Source organism: Oncorhynchus mykiss, chromosome 19 (assembly GCF_013265735.2).
Source record: "Oncorhynchus mykiss isolate Arlee chromosome 19, USDA_OmykA_1.1, whole genome shotgun sequence".
Classification (NCBI taxonomy): Eukaryota; Metazoa; Chordata; class Actinopteri; order Salmoniformes; family Salmonidae; genus Oncorhynchus; species Oncorhynchus mykiss.
The window spans coordinates 16006474-16024189 of record NC_048583.1 but is presented as its reverse complement, the minus strand read 5'-3'; the positions used below and the strand labels follow the sequence as shown (position 1 = coordinate 16024189).

The following is a 17716-nucleotide window of genomic DNA, read 5'->3' as shown; positions in this document are numbered from 1 at the left end:
CTAATTAGCTAACTAACATGCTTTGAACCCCTGTGTGTAACGGAAGGAGGCTGCCAGAAACTTGTAACTGAATAATACTGTCTTTTAAAGCCAGTTAAAACAGTAAGTGTATAATTTGCATTTGTGAAACTATTTTGATGTGGTATTAAAGTAAAGGGCTTTATTTCTAGAACTGCATCGCAATTGAGAATTGATTTAGACTTTAAGAGTACATCTTGGGCGCCCACATAGTTGACACACAGTGCTTTCTCAATCCTAGTCACTAAATTATGTAGACAACGAGTGTTGAATAAAATTATATCTTAACTTACTCTGCCGGTTTTCCACAGGAAAATATTATTAAACCAACTTCAAAACACGGGTCTATGTGTGTGGCAATCAATATGTTTTTCTCAGAACCGTAGGCACACACACGCAAACCATGCATACTAACCAAAGTCTTGCAGGTGTTTACATGTTTTTGCAAATGTGATAGAAATGTCTACTTCAGTACCACTCTAACAAGTCAGGTAAATAATACTTTCCTGTGAATATTTTGTCTCGAAGGACCACGGAAAATTGAAAGAGTAAGTTCAAATATAATTTTATTCAACATTTCGGCTTGTATAGGACCATTTCCAGAATGAAACACTGTCTTGTTCCAGACGGTGTATTTAAAAAAAATCTGGTCCCCAGGCATTCTCTATCCCAACTTTAAACTCCCTCTGACTATGCCATCCTGCACATATCTCACATTGTGGGATCACACTGCTGCAACATGTCCGAAACCTAGGCCAGGTTCAGAACCTAGGCCCTCATAAAATAACAAATATTACCTTACCAGGGAGAAACTCTGTGTCAAAGCTCAACAAGACAGATTATTCTCAGTCTTGCCATTGCCACCAGGTCTATGTCTCACCAAACTGGGCGTCAAACACCAGGAATATTTTTTATTTATTTGACCAACCTCTACACTCAATGCTACCCCATTGATCACTCTTTTGAACGGTGCCCTGCTCTGGAGAGCAAAGCACAACAAGGGTCGATCCCTGAAGGGTATGACGCGGAAAATGTCGCTGACGGATAGGGCTGCTGTGCTGCTAGCTATTAGAAAACTTTGCAGTATTTAGTTTGTGTTATTTCTTACATTATTAGCCCAGGAAATGTTTTGTTATTACATACTGCCGAGAAGAACTTTTGGAAATCAGAGAGGCGGTAACTCACCAGCATTATCAGAATTATGACCAGGAATACGACTTTCCCGAATCGGATCCTTTGTTTGTACACCCCAAGGCGATTGAACTGATTCCAGAGGCTGATCCAAAACACCGCCAGGCAGAAAAGAGGTGCTCGGAGTGGACTTCTGGTCCGACTCAGGAGGCGCATACACCACCCACCTCTTCCGAGTATGTTACTCGCTAATGTTCAGTCTCTGGATAATAAAAGTTGTTGAGCTCAGGGCGAGGAGTTCCTTCCAGAGAGACATCAGGGATTGTAACATACCCTGTTTCACAGAAACAAGGCTCTCGGGATATACTGTCCGAGTCCGTAAAGCCAGTTGGGTTCTCAGTTCATCACGCAGACATGAATAAATATCTCTTTGGGAAGAAGGGTGGGGGTGTATGTTTCATGACTCATGGTGTGATTGTGATAACATACAGGAACTCAAGTCCTTTTGTTCATCAACCTAGAATACCTAAATCAAATGCCAACCGTATTACCTCCCAAGACAATTCTCTTCGGTTATATTCACAGCCGTGTATATTCCCTCTCAAGCCGATACCACAACGGCCCTCAAAGAACTTCACTGGACTTAATGCAAACTGGAAACGACATATCCTGAGGCCACATTTATTGTAGCTGGAGATTTTAACAAAGCAAATTTGAGAAAAATGTTACTGAAGTTCTATCAACACATTGACTGTAGTACTCGTGCTGCTAAAACACTCAACCACTGCAACTCCAACTTCCAGGATACCTACAAGGCCCTCGGCAAATCTAATAAACTCCATTTTGCTCCTCCCTTCCTATAGGCAGAAACTCAAACAGGAAGCTAGTGAGGGAGATATGAGTCTCCAGCTTCAGTGATTTTTTTCAGTTTGTTCCAGTCATTGGCAGCAGAGAACTGGAAGGAGAGGTGGCCAAAGGAAGAATTGGCTTTGGGGGTGACCAGTGAGATATACCTGCTGGAGCGCGTGCTACGGGTGGGTGTTGCTATGGTGACCAGTGAGCTGAGATTAGGCGGGGCCTTACCTAGCAAAGACTTATAGATGACCTGGAGCCTGTGGGTTTGGTGACAAGTATGAAGCGAGGGCCAGCGAACGAGAGCATACAGGTCGCAGTGGTGGGTAGTATATGGGGCTTTGGTGACAAAACGGATGGCACTGTGATAGACTGCATCCAATTTGCTGAGTAGAGTGTTGGAGGCTAATTTGTAAATGACATCGCTGAAGTCGAGGATCGGTAGGATGGTCAGTTTTACGAGGGTATGTTTGGCAGCATGTGTGAAGGATGCTTTGTTGCGAAATAGGAAGCCGATTCTCAGGAAGTGTATAGGAAATGTTGGACCCACTGTGACTATTAAAACCTACCCTAACATGCTTTGTAAATCGGCAGTGTATCAAATACTTGTTCTCCCCACTGTAAATCTTTCAACTATGCTGTGATGTTTAACGTCCAATTTCAATCTATCTAATCAAATAGAATCCACAGATTGTGAGTTGAAGATAAATACTTTTACTAGGAGTATTAATAATTGACTGACCCGGTCTCTCCAGACCTCCTAACAGTACTATTTCTAGGGTAAATTTTGATCAATGCTATGCATTTTTAGCCATTCCTGAACCTGAGACCAGAAACAGGCTACCTGAGTGGCAATGCCAAAATTAATGGTCTATTGATTCTGTATCATCACAACAAAATCTGCAGAGCTTCAATGATTTTATGCCCCAAATATTCCACATTTTTGTTGGTGGCGAGAATTCTATATAATAATTTTAGCTGAAAAGCACAAAGTCTTGAATCTTGCGTTGTTTTATATATCAACTCATATACCCTGTACCATGGAACTATTTTGCAATCTGTATGGCACAGTTGTCAACATACTGGTTCTCAAATTAAACTGGTATACTTTTGATCCTTTATATTGGGCAGACAGACCAGTTCCCTACCTCCTCCCGCTGCCACCTGCCTCCTCCATTTTTGGGGTAATGCTGTAATCAATTGGTTGTACTCTTGGATTGAGCAGACCTTCCCATACAATTCTGATAACTCCATGAAAGACACAACTCTACCATTCCAATTTGCAATATAATTTAAGAACAAAATACAATTTTCAAACATCTTTCCCATAAATACAGGTATTTTATCAACCAGCACATTTTAGTTAAGCCATAATATTTGTTCTATCTTTTCAGGGGATGAAATTGTAGCTAGCTCTGCAATGCTTGTTTGAAAAAGAGATACTTTGAATGTCAATCGGCAAAGGCCATTTTTAAACAATGAATGAGCTTTTCTTAGTAATCTACTTGCGAACCACTTAGGGTTCAAATACAACTTTTGAATAAGTGAAGCTTTTAGAGAGAGGTTTAGTGCTTTTATATTTAATAATCTCAACCCACCCAATTCATATTCATTATATAGATAGGTACGCTTTATTTTGTCTGGTTTAGCATCCCACATAAAGTAAAATATGTTTTGCTTATATGATTTGAAAAACAAATCATCAGGAGTAGGCAGCGCCATAAGTAAGCGAGTAAACTGAGATGACTAAGGAGTTAAATCAGGGCAATTTTTCCATGGTTGCAGGATCTTGTCTATTTTTTACAAGTTTTCTATTGAAATTCATTGTGGAGAGCTTATTTATATCTTTTGTGATATGAATACCAAGTATGTCTACTTCGACGTGTGGGCTAAACTCATGACTATGATTACATTTCCATTATTAGCAGCATCTAGGCTGTCCACTTTGCAGAGCTGAGACAGAATGGCTATATAAGGAATGGAACATATATGACCAGGGCCCGCTACCATTATCACCTATACAGTTATCCGATGTGGGCGTTAATGAGCCAAATCTCTTTTTCGTCCACTTTCATGTTCAAAAAGATCCACCTTTCTTTACGAATCATTCCTGACTATTTGCACATTCAGATCAAAGTTTTTGTTAATTAATATCATCACACCTTTTGAGTTCCTTTGTCCATGACAGCATATTATTTCACCACCACATTCCTTTTTCCACCCAACTTCATCTAAGGATGTAGAGTGAGTTTCCTGTAAATAGTATATGTTATATTCCTTTTGTTAGCCATGTAAAGACTGATCTTTTTTTTTATTATCTGTTACAATTATAACTGGCTATACTTATTTCACCCCTTACTAGATATTATACTCAGTCTAAATTGACCATAATTAGTGCTTGTAAAGTTACTGCCATCATTGTTATTATGACAGTCAAAATTAGAGCTTTCAAGTCTGATATTTAGAATTCAAGAAATTGTTTCTAGAAATGTGTTTTATTCAGTTGCCTGTTTGCCTGGGAGCCAATGCCACAGATGTTAGAAAATTGAGACAAGATATTATGTGAGTAGTAAATCTGAGTAGGTTGATGTATAATATTTGATGTGATTTAGTGAGTGTGTGTACAATGTCTGTATAAGATTAAAACTATGTGTGATGTCCAAATAAATAACCCTGCCAATTTGCATGTTTGTCTATGTGTGTAACATGTAGTGCGTATAGCCTTAATATTGTTTGATTCTGGGTTAAACTTGGAACATTGTTATACTCAGAAGTATAGTATCTAAGGATGGAAAGAGACTGATTTTTACATCAGAAGTTAATGGTCATCTGTAGGAGCCAGATGGCTTTGGAATGTGTTAGGGGAGAAGGTTAGAGATCTTTGGATAAGGTGTCAAGGAGGTTGAGGTCAGGTCAGGGGGGAGTGCCTAAATTGGAGTATATATACTTGTGGTGGTGGAAAATGTTTTTGTCTGATGCAGCTGTACTGACCCTTTGAGCAGAATAAACTTGGTTAAGCTTTCATAAATGTCCATTGAGTTTCTTACTCTGAGAATTAGAACCTAACAATATCCATGTTGATAATTGCAATCCATATTGTATCATAATTACCTTTACATCATTGAAAACACATCCCAGCATTTCCATAGCAATTGACGTTTCACATGATTTTGAAAGAGATCTTGCATTACTATAGACGGCTTCAATACAGTACAAATGTATCCCGTACAATATGTTATTATTCCCCAATGATCCTATTCTGCCATCTTCCCCTTGCTTGTTGTAAACATGTAGACAAAGATATAGAAAATATAGCCAAACAAGAAGCATTAAATTATAGAACAGTTTGACAATAGAGGGAGAGTGGGAGAAAAGAGAAGAGTGAAAGAGAGCGAGATCAAGTGTATTTGTATAAGTCTGTATGTGTAAGCGAGCATGTAATTGAGTACGTGTGTTCATATTTACAGTTCCCATACTTTCTTTTTTTTGTAACCTGAAGTCTCTGTGGAATTTAGTACAGCCATGGTGTTATGGAGCTGTCTCGAATAGCTGTCCATCTATAAAGAGATTGTCCACAATGAGAAAGGCACGCTTACCCCTCTCCCTCTGTTGCCTCCGTACAGGATACAGCCTCTTACAACGTTCATTTATCTCACATGGAAATTGGTCAATAGGACCGAATTTGGTCCCTTTAAGCTCCCTTCCCCTGCTTTTGATCAGCTCCTTTTGTTGGTAGCGTTCACATTTTGCGATGATCTGTCAGGGACCCTTGGTCTTGTCACTCTGAGCACCAAGTCTGTGTACTCGGTGGAAAGACACCTTGTTTACAGCCTCTAGAGGAAGTTTCAAGGCGGACTGCATGAATTATCTGATCACGCCCTCTGGATTATTGGATGCGTCCTCAGGAATCCGAGAAAATATTAGATTTTCACGCATGCTATGACTTTGTATGTCTAGGAGCGACTCCCTCATCACTCTGTTTTTCCTAAGTTGACAATCCATGTTGGAATTGTGGATTTTTACCTTGGCTGTGAGTGTCTTGTTCTCTCCATGGAGCATTAATATTTTACTCTGGCTAAACTCCAGACTCCCCCCTCAGCCCTGCTACTTCCTCATACAACTTTTCCAGTGTTGCATGGATTCCAGCCAGAGCACTAGCCTCTACTTAAACGGTAAGTAAATCGTCTTTCTGTAGCTGAATGTCTTTTTGGGGGGGGTTATTTTGTGAGGTAGCTGGATCTTTCCATGGAGTATGTTGTTCCTCCATAGCGTAAAGCTGTTGATACTCGTCGATTTCCCTCTGGATCTCCTTAGTATCCAGGTTGGCTCTTTACTGCAACCAGTTGTTTACAAAAAGTTTTTAACAATGCGTCTTTCCCACGACGACGACCGGTGTTTTTGTAGTACAGCCACCTAGCACTGTTGTTTGGTTAGCGGTGTTTCCTAGCTGTTAAAAGCTAACTGCGTCTCAGAATCCACGCAAAAACAAGTTTGGTCCATATCTTCCCTACTATATGTCAAGTAGCTGGCAGGTAGCCTAGCAGTTAAGAACCAAAAGTCACTGGTTCAAGTCTCCATGACGACTAGGTGAGAAATCTGTTGATGAGACCTTGAGGCACTTAACCCTAATTGCTCCTGTAAGTCGCTCTAGATAGGAGCGTCTTCTAAATGTCTAAAATGTAATTACAAGTAAGTAAACATGAATTAAGGCACTATCATTTCCTCACTATAAAACACAAGTATCAAACTAAAGGGCCAGTTTCACTCTTCATCAGGAAAGCATTTTTACAGACACCTTCACACCAAACATCATATCATCTACTCTACCTCATCATAATCGTCCTTCCCTCATGTCACCTCATCCAGTTCCCTACTACACCCAAAACCAACAGAATTAACTACAAACTAACTATTACTACATTACATGCACTATACTCTATACATGGGCTGTGTGCATTTTCTGCTGGTGTATCCTGAGGTAGCTCCTCTCTGAGAACATCTTGCAGTGTGTACAGGTGAATGGCCTTTCTCCTGTGTGGACCTTCAAGTGCATCTTCAGCTGGTGCTGGTGGGAGAACCTCTTCTCACACTGGGGTCAGCTGTAGACTTTCTACCGTGTGGACCTTCTGGTGCCTCTTCAGGTTGCCAGCATGGGCAAAGCGCATGTGACACTGGGTACAGCTGAATGGCTTCTCTCCATTGTGGACACTCCTATGTCTGATAAGGTTACTCAGGAAGGAGAAGCTCTTGTAACACAGCTTACACTTGAAGGGCCTCTCCTTGGTGTGAATGGTCTGGTGCTCCTTCACATAGTTTGCTTTAGCAAAGCGCTTCCCACACGTTGGGCAGATGTACAGCTTGTCGGCGTCTGCCTTAATGCTCGGCCTCCCACGTTGTGACCCAATGACACCAGAGGAGGTAGAAGCAGGAACCACCACCCTCAGGTGGTTAATCTTTGAACTCCTTCCTTGACCTCTAGCCATTGTCGGGGTGTTGTTGGAATTGTGTTCTGTGTTATAGGCTAGGTACCTCTTGTTGTGAACGCCCATCCTGACCCTGTCTGTATTGGTGGGGTAACCAGGAGGTAACTGAGGAAGACTAGACACAGGTTCAGGCCTTCTATGAACCCAGTCACGAGTCATTAGATAAGACCCTGAAGGAGAAGACAGACTTCCTGTTAGACTCTGGTCTCCTGTCACTCTCTGTGAAGGCTGAAACCCAGGGTAACCTGCTCTGTTCATCATGGATACTGTGGTGTTTGTATCATAGGAACAGGAGGGTCTATCTCTATCAGCCCAAGGCCCGGTTTCATCCCCGCACTGAGACTGTGAAGAAAAGGGTCTGGGCTGCAGACTGGATCCCTGACTGGAGCCTCGGTCTCTCTGATGACCACCAGGACTGAGGTTGTTCAATCCACTTGTCCACTGGTTGTGTTCTGTGTGGTGGTGGATGAGTCTCTGTCCCTCTTGGTTGGGTCCTTGTTCCAACTCGGGAAGGAAGACTGAAGGCTCCTGATCCATGGTTCTGATCCGGGGCCAGGGTATGTGATCAGTTGCTTCAGAGGTCCACTCTCTCCCACCAGTAACACTGGATATAAGCAGGTCTTCATGGACTGCAGACTGCAAACAAAGATTGTACAGAAAAGCATATAAGAAACTCTTTGCTGTACATATAGAAACATGACATGATATTATAAAATGTTAACCACAGTCAAGCCCATCTCTAACACTGTGATTCAAGTACCTAACAATATGGAGCCATTGGAGTTTATTATAAAAAATGTCCTTGTGTGTTAATTAAAGAATTAAGTATAATGTTTTGGTTCGACTGAGATAAGAGCAACTCAGTCCCTGCAATGATACAAAAATAACCAGGTCAGTCAGCAGAGAGTCAATTTTGTATTTAATTTAAACAAAATGGTCATACAATCACAAAACATGAATTTCAGTAATTTTATTGCACAAAACAATACATGTGACAGGTGCAATAACTTTTCTCACTATGGTAACACTTGACCTTTTCTGTAAATATGGTACCCTCGATTTAATGTTAAGATACTTTGGAAAAGGTTCAACATTTACATTTCATACAGCTTCACTACTTGTCAAGTAAACATGAATTACAGCACCATCCTTATCTCACTTTAAAACACCAGTATCAATCTAAAAAGGGACAAAGTTGTCACTCATCAGTGAAGAATATACAGTTGAAGTTGGAAGTTTACATACACTTAGGTTGGAGTCATTAAAACTTGTTTTTCAACCACTCCATAAATTTCTTGTTAACAAACTATAGTTTTGGCAAGTCGGATAGGACATCTGCTTGGTGCATGACACAAGTCATTTTTCCAACAATTGTTTACAGACAGATTATTTCACTTATAATTCACTGTATCACAATTCCAGTGGGTCAGAAGTTTACATACACTAAGTTGACTGTGCCTTTAAACAGACAGCTTGAAAAATTCCAGAAAATGATGTCACGGCTTTAGAAGTTTCTGACAGGCTAATTGACATCATTTGAGTCAATTGGAGGTGTAACTGTGGATGTATTTCAAGGACTACCTTCAAACTCAGTGCCTCTTTGCTTGACATCATGGGAAAATCTAAAGAAATCAGGCAAGACCTCCACAACCACAAGTCTGGTTCATTCTTGGGAGCAATTTCCAAACACCTGAAAGTACCACGTTCATCTGTACAAACAATAGTACGCAAGTATAAACACCATGGGACCACACAGCCGTCATACCGCTCAGGAAGGAGACGTGTTCTGTCTCCTAGAGATGAACGTACTTTGGTGCGAAAAGTGCAAATCAATCCCAGAACAACAGCAAAGGACCTTGTGAAGATGCTATATCCACTGTAAAACGAGTCCTATATCGAAATAACCTGAAAGGCCGCTGAGCAAGGAAGAAGCCACTGCTCCAAAACCACCCTAAAAAAGCCATGTGGAAGGAAAATTATGTGGATATTTTGAAGCAACATCTCAAGACATCAGTCAGGAAGTTAAAGCTTGGTCGTCAATGGGTCTTCCAAATTGACAATGACCCCATGCATACTTCCAAAGATGTGGCAAAATGACTTAAGGACAACAAAGTCAAGGTATTGGAGTGGCCATCACAAAGCCCTGACCTCAACCCCATAGAAAATGTGTGGGCAGAACTGAAAAAGCGTGTGCGAGCAAGGAGGCCTACAAACCTGACTCAGTTACACCAGCTCTGTCAGGAGGAATGGGCCAAAATTCACCCAACTTATTGTGGGAAGCTTATGGAAGACTACCCGAAACGTTTGACCAAGTAAAAAAATTTAAAGGCAATGCTACCAAATACTAATTGAGTCTATGTAAACTTCTGACCCACTGGGAATGTGATGAAAGAAAAACATTCTCTACTATTATTCTGACATTTCACATTCTTAAAATAAAGTGGTGATCCTAACTGACCTAAGACAGGGAATGTTTACTAGGATTAAATATCAGGAATTGTGAAAAAACTGAGTTTAAATGTATTTGGCTAAGATGTATGTAAACTTCCGACTTCAACTGTACATCTAAAACCAACAGAATTAACTAAAAACGAACTAATATTACATGTCACTCACTATACTCTACACATTTTCTGCTGACAAATCCAGAGTGAGCTCCTCTCTGAGAACCTCTTCCTGCAGTGCGTACAGGTGAATGGCCTCTCTCCTGTGTGGACCTTCAGATGCCTCTTCAGGTCGTGCTGCTAGGATAACCTTTTCTCACACAGGTGGCAGCCAAATTCTTTCTTCCCTGTGTGCATCCTCTGGTGGATCTCCACCTGTTTGGGGAAACTGAAGGCTTTCCCACAGAATGAACCAGGGAAGCGCTTCTCTTTGCCACCGGATCTACTGATAGCATTACTACTACTGTCAATGGGCTTGTGTAGCCATTTAGTGTTGAGGCACTGGCATTGTCTGAGGTCTGGTTTAACATAAGGAGAGTGTGAGGAGGACGAAGGCCAGGGAGTGTCTGTGTTGTAGCAGGGTCCATGTTCCAGTTGCTAGATCCTATAGAAGGCAGGCTGAAGGCAGCACCTGTTAGGGGGTTAACCTGACAGTAATTCTCAGTCTCACTGAATCACAACTATAGGAGCATGAAACAGCATCGCGAGCTGAGTCTGTCTGTGCTCTCCAGCCGTATATGGACATGTCCCCGCAGACCAAATCTACACCCTGCCCTGGTCTCAGCCTGTCTTGTCTTGTCGACTAAGTTTGGTTGTTGTTTTTTGTTCGACTGTATGTTTCTGGTTGTGGTTAACAGTGTTGTTCCCCAGCCCAGAATTGAGGACAGTGTCACATCCACTGACCTCCAATATGTCATCTCTGGTCCTGGCCTGATCAGTGATGTTATCCGCTGGGCCCTTGGCTGCACCCGTCTGGGTATCCATGATGGCTGCCCAGTCTCCTCTGTTAGCCTCCAGCCAACCACCTGTAGGAAGAGGGTTTACAAAGCATGACTGAGAGAACTCTACGTATGGAGTGTCTTTACCTGGTCAATCACCTGGTAAAGTTAAGACATTATGCGTTTTTGTATGTAAACATAAGTTGTATTGATTTAATTTTATGAATGAAGAAAACACTATAGCCAGGTGCATCACTATTCCCAATTAAGATCTATTACTGTATGTAGGCTATATGTATTTCTCCCTTACCTTGCTCCCCCATCTTTAGTCCACTCAGCAGGTCAGTGCTCTCTCGTCCATCCTCTATCGTCTCCTCTTTGACCAGCAGCAGATCAGGCTTCCCATCCTCCATGTCTACTGGCTGTAAGATACAGAGTGAGAGGATGTTGGATCAAGAAATCTGATATGAGCACCCTGCTATGGAGCATCTTCTGATTGGGTAATGAGGGATTGCTATGAGTACTATGCAAGTTAATTTGATACTATGCAAAAGTGTTAGTTGATTTGATTACTTGACACTCTAATGGTTCCCGAGTGGCGCAGCAGTCTAAGGCACTGAGATGCAGTGTTAGAGGCGTCTCTACAGACCCTGGTTCGATCCCAGGCTGTATCACAACTGGCCGTGATCAGAAGTCCCATAGGGCGGCGTACAATTGGCCCAGCATCGTTAGGGGAGGGTTTGGCTGGGGTAGGTTGTCATTGTAAAATAAGAATTTGTTCTTAACTAACTTCCCTAGCTAAATAAATGTTAAATAAAAATGGTTAGATAATTTAAAGGCATGGTCCCACACTTAAGACAAAATTAATCAATAGCTGGGCCCGTATCCACAAAATAATCTCAGAGTAGGAGTGCTGATCTAGGATCTTTCCATATAATCTAAAAGGCTAAACTGATCCTAGATCAGTACTCCTACTCTGAGAGACAGTAGTTCACCGTGGGCTCACCTCAGGGAGACTGTGTGTGGTCCTGTGCTGCTCAGCTGGTTCCTCTGTGATTTCAGAAGGTGGTGTAGTCTGGTTGTCCTCTATGACCATGGTCCCCTCAGGGTTCCCCCAACCCTCCTCCTTCACCAGCAGCACCTCTGGACCCTCCTCCTCCTGGAAGTGACAGGTGATACAGATTACACAGACATACACTCCCTCAGGTACATACACACATATACACTTTCAACATGGGTTGTTTACCTATCCCCACTACATGTGAGTGCTTTGCTGTAGTTACAGAATGACTTCATTACTGTTAAACCCATCATGGTGGACATAAATATGATGTTGTGGGTAAAAATTTGTCAGCTATGATAAGTCAAAAGTCATCATCAGACAAACCTGACTAAACTATAATGACGTGGACAGTAGGTGTTTGTTAGTGTGTGGGTATGTGTAAGTATATTTAGTAAGTATATACTGGTTATAAAGCACTGTTGTATGTGTGCAGAATAGGGTGAGATCAGATGTGATGTATACTAAAGAGAGTCTCAATGAAAGTCTTAGAATGAAAAGTCCCATTTTGTGTTTATTAAACAGAAAACAAGTTAAATACACCATATGAAAACCACACACACAAGTCAACAACAAATCTGCATGTACTTGATGAACTGTATTCATTTTCTCATTAAGTGTCTCAGGAATGTTTTCAAATTAAAAAAAACACAAATATATCTTGATTAGATAAGTATTCAACCCGAGTCAAAACATGTTAGATTCACCTTTGGCAACGATTACAGCTTTGATTCTTTCTGGGTATGTCACTGAGAGCTTTGCACACCTGGATTGTACAATATTTTCACATTATCCTTAAAACATACTCTTCATGCTCTGTCCAATTGGTTATTGATCATTAGACAGATAGACATTTTCAAGTCTTGCCATCGATTTTCAAGCAGATTGAAGTCAAAACTGTAACTAGGCCCCTCAGGAACATTCAATGTCGTCTTGGTATGCAACGCCAGCATATATTTGGCCTTGTGTTTAAGGTTGTTGTCCTGCTGCAAGGTGAATTCATTTCCCAGTGTCTGTTGCAGACTGACCCAGGTTTTCCTCTAGGATTTTGCCTTTTCTTAGCTCTATTCTGTTTCTTTAAAAGATAAAAAACTAATTCCTTGCCGATGACAAGCACACCCATAACATGATGCAGCCACCACCATGCTTGAAAATATGTAGTGTGGTACTCAGTTATGGGTTGTTTTGTATTTGCCCCAAACATAACGCTTTGTATTCAGAACAAAGTTCATTTCTTAGCCACATTTCTTGCAGTTTTACTTTAGTGCCCATTTGCAAACAGGATGCATGTTTGGGAATATTTGTATGTACAGGCTTCCTTCTTTTCACTCTGTCAATTAGGTTAGTATTGTGGAGTAAATACAATGCCTTTCATCCATCCTCAGTTTTCTCCTATAGCCATTAAACGCTGTAACTGTTTCAAAGTCACCATTGGCCTCATGGTGAAGACGCTGAGTGGTTTCTTTCCTCTCCGGCAACTGAGTTAGGAAAGATGCCTGTATATTTTTAGTGACTGGGTGTATTGATACACCATCCAAAGTGTAATTAATAACTTCCCCATGCTCAAAGGGATATTCAATGCCTGCTTTTATTTTTATTTGACCCATTTACCAATATGTGCCCTTCTTTGTGAGGCATTGGAATACCTTCCTGGTCTTTGTGGTTGAATCTGTGTTTGAAATTCACTGCTCGACTGAGGGACCTGACAATTATCTGTATGTGTGACAGAGACGAGGAAGTCATTCAAAATCATGTTAAACACTATGCAACTTATGTGACACATTTTTACTACTGAACTTATTCAGGCTATCCATGACAAAGGGGTTGAATACGTATTGACTCAATACATTTCAGCTTTTAATTTTTTATTCATTTGTAAAAATGTCTAAAAACATAATTCCACTTTCACATTATGGGGTATTGTGTGTAGGCCAGTGACAACAAAATGTGGAAAAAGTAAAGTGATTTGAATACTTTCTGAAGGCACTGTAATTATATGTGTATCACACAATGCCTGACTGCAATATTCTACCCAGGAATATTCAACACTGAAATCTGTTATTCTGACAACAATGAAAATGAACCTGTCTTTAAAAGGAAGACTTGTTATGTGGTTGCCACGAGCAGAACCACAGATATTGTGATGAGCGTGATGGTCTCACACAGTCACAAAGAGTATCTGCACATGGGTTCGCTTCACGCTGCTACAAGGTGCAGGACCAAAACATCAGAGAAGTTTAGCCTTGTGCATCAACGCTCATTGTTGTTGTAGAAATTGACCCACTACCGCTGTTTACTTTGTGCATCTAAGTCATGTCGCTGAGTCTATATTTATTGCAGGGTTTGATCTAAACAAACTTTCTATGTTATAGAGTGGAATGATTTTTCTGCTGGTGTATCCGGAGGGAGCTCCTCTCTGAGAACCTCTTCCCGCAGTGCGTACAGGCGTACGGCCTCTCTCCCGTGTGAACCTTCAGGTGCGTCTTCAGCAGGTGTTGGCGAGAGAACCTCTTCTCACACTGGGGGCAGCTGTAGGGTTTCTCCCCTGTGTGGACCCTCTGGTGCCGCTTCAGGCTGCCAGACTGGGCGAAGCGCATGTGACACTGGGGGCAGCTGTAAGGTTTCTCTCCTGTGTGGACTCTCTGGTGGATCTCCACATTCTGGGAGCAGCTGAAGCCTTTGTTACAGAACATGCAGAGGAACCGTTTCTCTTGACTATTGCCTGATGTTGCTCCCCCTCCCCGAGCCTTGGCCATTTGGTCCTTTGAGTTCAATACCTGATCAAAAGGGACTCGGGCGTGTGAATCGGAAGGTCCCATCGACGTGGACACTGGGTCGCGATCACTGAATGCGTGTGAAGGGGAGTGGGTCTCAACATTTGGATTTGTCTCTAAGCTTTCCCTGTAATCTAAGAAATCTCTGCCTTGTGAGTGTCTGTTTCCTAGGGACCTATCTGCATTCCATGTGGGAGGAATGACGCCCTCTACTTTCACAGCCACCTCATCTACCACTATAACCTCCTCTTTCTCATCTAGGCACCCTTCAGAGTATACACTACTACTGTACTGGTTCCAGTCCCCTCTAGACAGATCAGTCTGTGTCTCTAAACCCAAGGATATGTTGCCAGGGTCCATCTCTGTAGTGTAAGAACAAGACGGATCATCACCACCAGTGTCTATCGCGTCATCATCACCATCCCCACGGCAATGAACCATCCTCTGGTGAAATACCGGTAAGTAGTCAGAACCGGGAGCAGGAGGACAGCCCAGTCTCCCCCGCCCAAGTCTCTCTGGGTCTGATCTGTGGTCAGAACCTGTGTCTAAGAGCCTGTGTGTCACAGTTAAAGTCTTGGTGTCGATCTCTGACTTGAGGACGGCGTTCAGCGTTCCACTGACCTCCGTGATGCTGCGTCGGGTCCTGGGCTGTGCTGGGACAGTGGTGGGTTCCTCTGTGCTTACAGGGGGCGCTCCAGCCTGGATGTCTCTGCTGTGCTGTGTGTCCTCCTCTCCTTCAGACCTCTCCTGCTTGACTCCAGGACCTGCAGCCTCTGCGTCTGCAGACTGACACAAGAAGAGAGGAGGTTATTACCAGTACATGGGTTGAATTGAATAACAATGTCATAGGGAAGTCTCACAAGCTCCCCTATGGCAGATAAATAAGGATGTACATGTAAGCAAGTGAATAGCTAAGGGGAGCCTTTATGAAATAAACTTGCCAAATGTTAGTCAAATTAACCGTAATTTTTAATGCACCACTATTACACAAACCTCTAGCATGATAACGTTCTGGGTTGAGGTTCCACTCCCCTCATCAACAGTGATTGGTTGGTCATCTCTCCATGTATTGTGTCCCGCTGGCTTCACAGAGCTCCTGTAGCCTCCAGTGAGATGTCCTTCACCTGAGAGAGAGTGATTGGGGGGGGAAAGAGGTAGGCACTGTCAATGAACAACGATATATTGTTCACTATTGATACTGTCTAGAATTGGCACGGTAACACTTTTCATAACTTTTTAATATGCTTTGTATTGATCAATGTATTGTTACTTGCATCACATTGTTTTCATTGAGGAAATAATAGGAAATGCAGTAATCAAGAATCTGGTTAGAATATGATATTGTGTCATTGCAAGATAGTTAAGTAATCAGGGGATTTATTGCATACTATCCAGAAAGTGAACTAGACCCAATTCTAGGTAACACATGCAGAAGGGAACAGGGAAGAGGCAGTGCGCTATATATGAATGGCGACAGGCTGCACAGCCTTGGCCTTCTGAAAAATGTGTGTGTATCATGAACAATATTAGCATGAGCAACAATAGTGGTTGTTCGCCTTCAAACTGAAAGTCCCCCATTGATGCAAAATGATAAAAATAGTGGAATCATGCCACAATTGGACTAGATCATTCTAAACAAGGTTGGAATGTATTTTAAATTCAACAAAATACAATTTAGTTTAACGCAACAAAATATGTTAATCGCACTGTGGTTGTAGACTTCATAAGTGCATTGAAGGCGTACTTATATGCACTGTACAGCCTTACCCCATGTCATGGACCCAAGATCCATAGGTATCAGCCTACTCAGTGACAACCACAGATTACAATTCTGAAAAGTTTACACAAATATTAGCGGTGTAGCTCTTATTGTGTTTAACTGTGGGAAATCACATCGCTATTCAGTCTATTGTATTGAAAAGCATTTTGCAATGTGCACCCTTATACCTATGATCTTGGTACGGAATAGGCTGTATAATGAGGTGATTTCCCACAGTTATAAGTTCCACAATGCTAATATTTGTTTAAACTATTCACAGTTGTGTTCTGTAGGTGTCACGGAATAGGCTAATTCCCCTTTTTATGGACCCAAGATCCATAAGTAAGGATGTACATTGCAATGTGAATATTAAATAGGCACAATATTTATTTAACCTTTATTTAACTAGGCAAGTCAGTTAAGAACAAATTCTTATTTACAATGACGGCCTAGCCGGCTAAACTCTAACCCGGATGACGCTAGGCCAATTGTGCGCCACCTTATGGGATAGGCTGAAAGGTGAGGTGATTTCCCACAGTTCCACAATAAGATCTACGACGCAAATATGTCTACAAACTCTTCAGAATTGTAATTTGTGGGTGTCACTGAGTAGGCTGATACCTCCTTTCATGGACCCAAGATCCATGGGTAAGGCTGTATGTACACTGCAATATAATAATGCAGTGTGCAATATAATAATGTCCACAACACACTGTTATGCAAAATGTACCTCTTGCCATTCCTCTGTGTCGGTCGAGGATCTTGACACTACTGGGACGACTGGCGAGGACGCGCTCTCTCATTGTCCTCTCTGCGCGCTCCCGTGCCACTTTCATTTCCAGTAGCTGTAGTTTCCTTCGCAATCCCCTGTTTTCTTTCTGGCTTTGAGTTATTTCCAAACGAAACACTGCATAGTCGTCGTCTACGAGTTTACAGATCTCTGCTACAGCTGCATTCGCTAGCACCTCCATGATGGAGGCCATTTGAGTGTGAAAAACCATACAGTTAGCCATTGTTAGCGTTACCTAGAAAACATCTATCAAACAAGTCCAGTCTCCAGCGCGTATTAAACACTACACGCTGCAAGTATGTTGTGCTGTGCAGTTAAATGAGTCATCTATTGAGTTCCAGGGTGTTAATAAACGTCCAAATAACAATGAAAACGCTCAAATGGAAATTGTTCTTAGTCACTGTTCACTTTCTGTTTATTTCTTCTTCGTTTGAGTTTCCGGTAGACTGGTCGCTGTGTTGGTTATT

General features: G+C 41.9%; 2 protein-coding genes across 6 annotated transcripts in view; one reads left to right on the top strand and one right to left on the bottom strand.

Moving 5' to 3' along the window:
• Positions 1-17716, top strand: part of LOC110498461 (zinc finger and SCAN domain-containing protein 2) — a 771911-nt gene that overhangs the window by 416878 nt on the left and 337317 nt on the right. The gene's annotated exons all lie outside the window — the stretch shown is intronic.
• LOC110498491 (zinc finger protein 473 homolog) lies at positions 4324-17476 on the bottom strand. Of its 2 annotated transcripts, none has more exons than XM_021575139.2 (7): positions 17190-17476; positions 15694-15824; positions 15322-15486; positions 11873-12025; positions 11177-11288; positions 10832-10953; positions 4324-8120 (listed from the first exon to the last, which is right to left on the bottom strand). In XM_021575139.2, the coding sequence occupies exons 1-7, from the start codon at positions 17470-17472 to the stop codon at positions 7086-7088; spliced, it is 2001 nt and encodes a 666-aa protein (XP_021430814.2). In that variant the 5' UTR covers positions 17473-17476; the 3' UTR covers positions 4324-7085. The 2 variants fall into 2 exon arrangements, with proteins under 2 accessions (XP_021430814.2, XP_036809588.1); XM_036953693.1 differs by lacking the exon at positions 4324-8120 and adding an exon at positions 9931-10303.